General features: G+C 45.8%; 1 protein-coding gene across 1 annotated transcript; it reads left to right on the top strand.

The window, feature by feature from the left end:
- The first annotated feature begins 7,834 nt into the window (after positions 1-7,834).
- Positions 7,835-9,575, top strand: LOC133650591 (D(1B) dopamine receptor-like). The gene has a single exon (XM_062048044.1). The coding sequence runs from the start codon at positions 7,835-7,837 to the stop codon at positions 9,305-9,307; it is 1,473 nt and encodes a 490-aa protein (XP_061904028.1). The 3' UTR covers positions 9,308-9,575.
- Positions 9,576-9,948: the final 373 nt, after the last annotated feature.

Raw genomic sequence — 9,948 nt, 5'->3', positions numbered from 1 at the left:
AATGCAGAGGTACCAAAAAAACTGTGTGCTTCCTCTTTAAAGGTCGAAGGCTTCGCTGGGGTCACAAGAAGGTTACCTGTCACCAAACCACTTCCGGTTCAGATTGCTGGACCTCCTTTACAGACTGTACCCTGATATTCAAATCGCAAAGAAGGAACATTCCTGGTGTTACCTGACGGCTGAACCACCCAGCTGCGACACCACTACCAAGACTCCTCCATGAGCTCATACCACAGCCTGAAACAACAGGAATGGCTGACATCCAACTGCTCTAACAGTGAAAACCCTGACTGACTGAGATGCTTCCGTGTGTTCTGCCACCCGACTCGCCAGATGTTATGATCACCAGTTAGACACATACCAGGAGACCTTTGACTCCTTTTTATATTTATATATGTTGGAACTCAAGGTGTGGCTGCTCATGTTGACCTAACTTTGCAACAGCTAGCATGGTATAAGATGGACACAATAGTGTCCCACATTGTTCCCTTGCTCTCTGTCTCGCCTACAAAACCAAAGAACTTAGGTCCAATGATAAGACACGGCGTAGCTGCCAAACATTACACCGACACCCAAATACCACATTTTCAATTGTTTAGGTTTAGCCCATAGTGATGTTAAACACATCACTATGGGCTGCACTTTAGACACCTGTAGGCTACGAGGAGCTAGCAGCTACACAACAGCTGAGCTAAAACGACACATTACACATTTAAGCATATCAAATAATTATAGTTGCTCATTACATACACATAGTCGTCAAGACAGAAGTCTGATAGAAAGTATTCAGTAACAAACGTGTCTGCATCATTCAACTTTCTACAACATGAGCTTGACTTAATGAATTATTGGGGCCACCAGGTGTGGTAAAATTTCAAAATACTATTGCTAAAGCATCCGCCATAAGGGTAGTATTTTTCTAGTATTGGTGACAATATAAATATAAGCATATTTTGTTACTTTCACCATATTGAATAAGTTACATAAAAGTTAGGGTTTAGTTGAGTTTGAGTTATTTGTGATATCGCTAAGGGGTCCCCTACCCTAACACCACCCCCCAGTGGACCATAGAGGCTAAAGAGACTTTCATTGACCTCAAACATGACCTGTCCTCCGCTACTTGACTATTAGCTGACCTTTTTCTTAGATGTTTCTGAAAGTGATAGTATGACTAACACAGTCCTTTTTTTCAGAAACAGAAGGGGGTGAGTGAGGGTGGATAGAGACTCCTTGGAACAAAATCGACAATCATCCGACTCTGACACATTCCATAGTTTTAACATTTTTACCGTGGGTAAGAAGTTATAACTAATTTTAATTTGAAAATAACGATTTTACACATCGATAGTAGTTTAGTAGATCAAATTTAGAATTTAGAGGAGGTGAGGGTGAACCAGGTATAGTCTTTGATTTCACTGATATGATCAATACGGTACAAGGGAAAGGTACGTACTGACTTGTGTTGACAATCACAGTGGTTGGCCGGAAGCAACAACAACCTCAAAAGAGGATGCAATATCAGTAATTAAATGACTTGTGAATGACCTAGTACCCCGACATGGTTTCCCCAAAAAGATTAGGTCAGACAACGGCAACCATTAAAAAAAAAAAAGTACTCACTTAGCCTTGGTCGAAAAGGCTTTCGGACTAGAACACAGGTTTGGGGTACCATCCTGAGTCCCAAGGTAAGGTTGAAAGGATGGACCAGAACATTAAAAACTAATTGGCTAAAATCTGTGCACAGACCAAATTTAATTGGATTGACATGTTGCAATTAGCGTTAATGATCATTCGAAGGTTCGTGAATAAAACTGTTTTACCGCCCTTTGAGTTTTTCACCCTATGAGCTGCATACAGGTCAGCCATTCACAGGACCAGCAGCCCCCCATGGAAGGAGGACTCAGCGTAAAACCAAAATGGTATTTTACACAAAAAATTGCAGAATTTGTGTGCCAGTTCTTCTGTACAGATTCCCTTCCGCCCGCTGAGAGGGTCAAGATCAAGGTCATCAAACGCAAGTGGACGGAGCCCAGGTGGACTGGTCCCTTCAAGGTCGTGGAACGGACGTCCCACGCCCTTCGACTGGCTGGTGGAGGGGACACCTGGTACCACCTCTCCCTCTGCACTACAGCTGAAGAACCTGACAGATCACCAGGGGATGTCATTGCTGACATCGCCACATTATCTGCCCCTCAGCCCAGGAGACGAGAGAGATTTTCTACCTACATTACTCTTTTCAACTTCTATATTGTATATCCTTGTGTGAGACCAATCCAGTATGCTAAATGTTTCTTAGTTTTTCTTGCTTGTTTGCAGCATAACTATCTGTGTCGTTACATGAAGTGAAAAGTTTGATGTTTATCCCCGTTTATCCCTTGGGCGTGTTCTACTGTCTTTGTGTCTCAGTTCATCCTTCCTGACGACAGTGACTGACAAGTGTCTAAGAACATACAGCGGACTTTAAATAGACTGGGTCAAAGGGGATAGCAAGACCTATTTTTGACCTGTGCAGTGTGATTAATTACGGGGGACACAATAACTATTACCGTGGTAATAACCTCTATATTTGTTAGGACCCAACCCTGAACCATTGGTGTCGGATGCAGACAACATACTCTGGTAAGTTGTGCCCATCGTCCCTTTTATGTTGTTTTGGGGCTTGACCTGACTGATACAGACGCTAAAGGAATTATTAAAATTAATGTCCTTGAGAGGGCGTTAACTACCTCTACACCCTCTGTAGCACCTAAAGTACCACCCCACCTCGGTGGTGTTTCAAAGGCTCACATCCGTGCGTGCTAATGACATCACCACCGAAGGCCTGGTAACTTTGACCTTTGACCTTAGGAGCGGGTGCAGACAACCTGTGGCTCAGGTGGATGCCAAAACCTGGGTGACTGTGTTGCTTCTTCCGCTGGACGTCCCTTTTCCCACACTTACCCCGCCCCTTTTAAGTTGACTGACATGTGTACCCTTCTGTTGACAATGCCAACTGACTTCTTCCCTTTGTGGCCCAAAAACTGAATTACACGCGTTTTCAAATTACAGGACCCTCTTCGTCCCCCAACAAATTGGGTGACATTGCACCACACTGATAGATGGCTCTAGGATAGGCCCTTGGGCACGAGCTGACTTATTCTGGTGTTGTGAGGAGCACAGATTGTACATTAGAATCCCGACGTCAGCCGTTGGGCTTTGTGCTATGGTTAGACTGGTGACCCTAGTCACCAAATTAACACCTCTTGGAACTCCTGTTTCAGCGGCCTCTCTAACTCCCCGCCGCCATTGAGACTAACCAACCTGACTCGTGACACAGTTGAGGGACTTGCTGAACAACCTCCCTCGAGACCATCCAGAACCGCACAGCCCCTTGTGCTAAGTGTCACTAAAGGGGGTCTAGCAAAGTGGTAACTTTAAGACTTTAATGTGGGGCATGCTTTATACGTTTTGTACAAGTAATAAAGATCTTATTAGAAGATCTTAAAGGGGGACTTGTTGGAAGCAGATCAGAATCATATCCATATTTAAGTTTTACTTCTTTCTAAACTCCTATAGTCATATAAAGAATAGCTAATATTCTTCCTTCTTTAGTGTCTCATAGTAGGGTGTTGGCCTTCTAGATTGGAATGTGTCAGAGTAGAGATAACTCGGAGTAGTCTAAACAAAGCGAGTGGGAGCGAGGGACAGAGGGAAGATCACGGGACTTCCGGGGGTTTGAGGGGAGACCGAGCTAGACCGATCTGGACCGGGCTGGGGAACGCTGGTGTGCTGGATTGGTCTGTTTGTCCTCTAAGCTTGGAGAATAAACCACAAAATACCAACTGCTGCCTGTTGATTGAATATAAACATCAGCTTATTGCCATAAAAAGAATCTGGGAGAGACTAGCAATTTGAATTCCCCATTGGAGGAATGCTGGTCGACGCAACAAAACTCATAAACTTTATTTTTTTTTTTGCAAATAATAATTAACTTAGAATTTCATGGCTGCAACACGTGCCAAAGTAGTTGGGAAAGGGCATGTTCACCACTGTGTTATATCACCTTTCCTTTTAACAACACTCAATAAACGATTGGGAATTGAGGAAACTAATTGTTGAAGCTTTGAAAGTGGAATTCTTTCCCATTCTTGTTTTATGTAGAGCTTCAGTCGTTCAACAGTCCGGGGTCTCCGTTGTGGTATTTTACGCTTCATAATGCGCCACACATTTTCCATGGGAGACAGGTCTGGACTGCAGGCGGGCCAGGAAAGTACCCGCACTCTTTTTTGACGAAGCCACGCTGTTGTAACACGTGCTGAATGTGGCTTGGCATTGTCTTGCTGAAATAAGCAGGGGCGTCCATGAAAAAGACGGCGCTTAGATGGCAGCATATGTTGTTCCAAAAGCTGTATGTACCTTTCAGCATTAATGGTGCCTTCACAGATGTGTAAGTTACCCATGTCTTGGGCAGTAATACACCCCATACCATCACACATGCTGCCTTTTACACTCTGCGTCGATAACAGTCTGGATGGTTGGCTTCCCCTTTGGTCCGGATGACACGATGTGGAATATTTCCAAAAACTATTTAAAATGTGGACTCGTCAGACCACAGAACACTTTTCCACTTTGCATGAGTCCATCTTAGATGATCTTGGGCCCAGAGAAGCCGGCTGCGTTTCTGGGTGTTGTTGATAAAATGGCTATGGCTTTGCATAGTAGAGCTTTAACTTGCACTTACAGATGTTGCGACCAACTGTATTTAGTGACAGTGGTTTTCTGAAGTGTTCCTGAGCCCATGTGGTGATATCCTTTAGAGATTGATGTCGCTTTTTGATACAGTGCCGTCTGAGGGATGGAAGGTCACGCTCATTCAATGTTGGTTGTTCTTAAACTGTTTGACTATTTGCTCACGCAGTTGTGGACAAAGTGGTGTACCTCGCCCCATCCTTTCTTGTGAAAGACTGAGCATTTTTTGGGAGGCTGTTTTTATACCCAATCATGGCACCTACCTGTTCCCAATTAGCCTGCACACCTGTGGGATGTTCCAAATAAGTGTTTGATGAGCAGTCCTCAACTTTATCAGTATTTATTGCCACCTTTCCCAACTTCTTTGTCACGTGTTGCTGCCATCAAATTATAAAGTTAATTATCATTTGCAAAAAAAAAAAGTTTATCAGTTTGAACATGAAATATGTTGTCTTTGTAGCATATTCAACTGAATATGGCTTGAAAATGATTTGCAAATCATTGTATTATAAATGATAAATGGGTTATACTTGTATAGCGCTTTTCTACCTTCAAGGTGCTCAAAGCGCTTTGACACTATTTCCACATTCACCCATTCACACACACATTCACACACTGATGGCGGGAGCTGCCATGCAAGGCGCTAACCAGCAGCCATCAGGAGCAAGGGTGAAGTGTCTTGCCCAAGGACACAACGGACGTGTCTAGGATGGTAGAAGGTGGGGATTGAACCCCAGTAACCAGCAACCCTCCCATTGCTGGCACGGCCACTCTACCAACTTCGCCACGCCGCCCCGTTTATATTTACATCTAACACAATTTCCCAACTCATATGGAAACAGGGTTTGTAGCCTGGACTGCGTACATCTGGCAAAGTGTATTATATCAGTGCTAGGTCATTGATGTACATGCTCAAATATAACAAGCTCAAGACTGAACCTTGTGGACCACCAAGGTCATTGTCAGATGTGGTGAATTTCACATTTTTATACAAACATTCCTTTCTTCGCACCGAGTATGATTCCAGACAGTTTAACCAATTCCTCCAAAGATTCAATCTGGACGGTTTCTGTTAATAAAGTTGTGATTTATGGTCACAAACACCTTTCTTAAATTGACAAATATTTCCCCAACAACATCGCCAGCATCTAGTATATTATATCAATTATAAAAAAAATGTTTGAATACAAAAAAAAAGGCTGTGTAATTTGTTACAGGTAATTTGCTGATTAGAGTCTGAACCAGTCGTTTACAATATTAACATTTTTGACAGGGTTTTTTTTTGTGTGTGCATTTTGTAGATAGTGAATTCAGGTGTTTTGTTCTCAGTCCATCCTAAAATGTATAATCATCACTTCAGAAGCTAAGACATGAATTCTAACCTCCAGAACCTAAGAAATCCACTCTTTAATTCAAGTACTTTTCATATATAGTCTGTTTTTTCACCTGCGGCTCTGCTGGTGCATGCTGTAGTACACAAGGAGACCACTGGATGTCGCCATTTATTCACCTTTTTAAGAGGGCCAGCAGTAACAATGGGAAGATCATTTGAAACAAAAACATATTTAAAACAAGCTTATTGAATTTAGAGTTGAGAATGTAGTTATTGTTTTCTTCTAGACTGCCGATTACTTGCCAAGGTTAGATATATTTCTACAAATGTCCCGATAGATTTAACAGTTATTTACTTATTTTTAGTCAATGACTTGACATCATAATCTTCATTTTAGCATGAATATTTACATGTTTTCTTTTCTAGTTCAAAAAAAGTTCAAATTAAGAAGTGAACTATTCAAATAAGATCTGTTTCCCCCACATATACATCGTCTTTTAACATCCTCTCCAAGATGCTTAATTGAAGTTCAATAATTTCAGAATAAAATACTTATTTATATCTTAAAATTCCTGCTAATGTCTTCATTCAGGATGTCTTAACAAGTCAAATTATTATTACAGTAGTTTTCAGTATTTCCCCCTCCAATAAACTATTTTTATTTTATATTTTGTCAGCTCTTTTTTGCAAACTTGCAGTGAGCTTTTCTTTTTTCCACAGTGACTGGGTGAAGTATTATTAGCACTGGGTGGTGAAGTATTATTAGCACTGGGTGGTGAAGTATTATTAGCACTGGGTGGTGAAGTATTATTAGCACTGGGTGGTGAAGTATTATTAGCACTGGGTGGTGAAGTATTATTAGCACTGGGTGGTGAAGTATTACTAGCACTGGGTGGTGAAGTATTATTAGCACTGGGTGGTGAAGTATTATTAGCACTGGGTGGTGAAGTATTATTAGCACTGGGTGGTGAAGTATTATTAGCACTGGGTGGTGAAGTATTATTAGCACTGGGTGGTGAAGTATTATTAGCACTGGGTGGTGAAGTATTACTAGCACTGGGTGGTGAAGTATTATTAGCACTGGGTGGTGAAGAATGATTGGCACAGGTGGGTTTCATTGTTTAAAAACAAGGTAAAAAAAAAGTATCACATATAGCACTTTTGAAGTGTGTGTGCACGTGCACGCGCGTGCGTGTGGCATGTCAAGGCTTTACCCCAAGAATTTGGCATTGTTGTGACGTCACGTCAGACCGATTGGACAGTCACGCAGCCCGCGCTAAAAATAGCCGTGACGTGCCGCAGAGTCACGTGACTCACCTGCGCCACTTTCTTCTTTCCAAAATGGCAACAAGTTGTTTGGCCGCCGTGAAGAGTCGCGGTCGTGGACGACCCAGAGCGCGCGCCGTGACGCGTCCAGCACCCCGGACAGCTCCCTGCGTCACAAAATGGACACGCGCGCTTTTCTGACATCTTTTTCTTTTTCAAGCATTTCTCCGCTTTTTGCCGCGTCGGCGTCGGCGAGCTCGCATCCCGGACGAGCCGCGGGACGTCCGCACTCCGCTCTTCTCACGCAGTGCGTAACGCGGCGTGAACGCACCTGGCAGTCGAGCGCGCGGGAATCCCTCCTTCCACGCGCGCGCGGGTGGTCGTCACAGGACCACGCGCAGGCTGCGACATGAGCGCGCCGCTCGACGATGCGCGCAGTTTTCGCTGACTTTCCCCGGGAGCGATGCGGTGATCCCGCGGCGTGCGGCGCGGCGGCGGCGCGCGCGCATGGAGAGCCCGGCCAAGTATTTGACCTCCGCGCAGGAGAACCCGGCCAAGTATTTGACCTCCGCGCAGGAGAACCTGGTCAAGTATCTGATCTCTGCGCAGGAGAACCCGGCCAAGTATTTGACCTCCGCGCAGGAGAACCCGGCCAAGTATCTGATTTCCGCGCAGGAGGCGAGCGACTCCGCGCCGATGTGGAACAGCAGCGGCTCGGCGGCGACGGGCGACAACGGGCGTGACGTGGCGTCGCGCGCCGTGACGGGATGCCTCCTGTTCCTCCTCATCCTGTGGACGCTGCTGGGCAACATCCTGGTGTGCTCCGCCGTGCTGCGCACACGCCACCTGCGCGCCAAAGTCACCAACATCTTCATCGTGTCGCTGGCGCTGTCCGACCTCTTGGTGGCCGTGCTGGTCATGCCGTGGAAGGCCGTGGCGGAAGTGGCGGGCTACTGGCCCTTCGGCACCTTCTGCAGCGTGTGGGTGGCGTTCGACATCATGTGTTCCACGGCGTCCATCCTCAACCTGTGCGTCATCAGCGTGGACCGCTACTGGGCCATTTCCAGCCCCTTCCGCTACGAGCGCAAGATGACGGAGAGAGTGGCCTTCGTCATGATCGCCGTCACCTGGACTTTGTCGCTGCTCATCTCCTTCATCCCCGTGCAGCTCAACTGGCACCGAGCGGCGTCCGGGACGCTCAACTCCTCCTCCGAGAGCTGCGACTCCAGCCTGAGCCGCGAGTACGCCATCTCCTCGTCCTTGGTCAGCTTCTACATCCCCGTGGCCATCATGATCGTCACCTACACGCGGATCTACCGCATCGCGCAGATCCAGATCCGCAGAATCGCCTCGCTGGAGAGAGCGGCGGAACACGCGCAGAGTTGCAGGAGCGAGCGGGTGGAGTGCCAGCACCACAACACCCTGAAGACCTCCATCCGGCGGGAGACCAAAGTCTTCAAGACCCTCTCCGTCATCGTGGGCGTGTTCGTGTGCTGCTGGCTGCCCTTCTTCGTGCTCAACTGCATGGTGCCCTTCTGTGAGCGCCCGCCCAGCGACCGCCACGCCGGCCTGCCCTGCGTCAGCGAGACCACCTTCGACGTCTTCGTCTGGTTCGGCTGGACCAACTCCTCGCTCAACCCCGTCATCTACGCCTTCAACGCCGACTTCCGGAAGGCCTTCGCCGGCCTGCTGGGCTGCCGCCACTTCTGCTCCGGCACGCCGGTGGAAACGGTGAACATCAGCAACGAGCTGGTGTCCTACAACCAGGACACCATCTTCCACAAGGACGTGGCCAACGCCTACGTCAACATGATCCCCAACGTGGTGGAGTGTCTGGACCGCGAGGAGACCTTCGACCGGATCTCGCAGTTCTCCGTCAACGACGACCACGCCAGCGACTCCGTGTGCGACCCGGAGGACTGCCGGGCCGTCATCAGCCTGGACCGCATGTCGCCGTTTACGCCCAACGGATTACACTGACTCCCGCTACCCATCATGCCTCACTGCAGCAGGGGACCCCCTAAAGTGACGGACAGGAAGTGAAGCCCGGTGTAGTTGTGCCTGGAAACGTTACGAAAAGGCTTTCATATGGAAATGTTGAGTCCTAACACAAACAAAATGAAATGTTAGAAATGTTGAGTCCTAAAGTAAACAAAATGAAATGTTGAGTCCTAAAGTAAACAAAATGAAATGTTGAGTCCTAAAGTAAACAAAATGAAATGTTGAGTCCTAACACAAACAAAATGAAATGTTAGAAATGTTGAGTCCTAAAGTAAACAAAATGAAATGTTGAGTCCTAAAGTAAACAAAATGAAATGTTGAGTCCTAACGTAAACAAAATGAAATGTTGAGTCCTAAAGTAAACAAAATGAAATGTTGAGTCCTAAAGTAAACAAAATGAAATGTTGAGTCCTAAAGTAAACAAAATGAAATGTTGAGTCCTAACGTAAACAAAATGAAATGTTGAGTCCTAAAGTAAACAAAATGAAATGTTGAGTCCTAAAGTAAACAAAATGAAATGTTGAGTCCTAACGTAAACAAAATGAAATGTTGAGTCCTAAAGTAAACAAAATGAAATGTTGAGTCCTAAAGTAAACAAAATGAAATGTTGAGTCCTAAAG

This window comes from Entelurus aequoreus, linkage group LG01, assembly GCF_033978785.1.
Source record: "Entelurus aequoreus isolate RoL-2023_Sb linkage group LG01, RoL_Eaeq_v1.1, whole genome shotgun sequence".
In the NCBI taxonomy this organism is placed as follows: Eukaryota; Metazoa; Chordata; class Actinopteri; order Syngnathiformes; family Syngnathidae; genus Entelurus; species Entelurus aequoreus.
The sequence above is the reverse complement of the archived record's forward strand: the minus strand, read 5'-3'. Positions and strand labels throughout refer to the sequence as shown.

What these genes read in the sequence shown, in the direction of transcription:
- LOC133650591 (XM_062048044.1), top strand. Translation starts at nt 7,835, where the DNA reads ATGGAGAGCCCGGCCAAGTATTTGACCTCCGCGCAGGAGAACCCGGCC.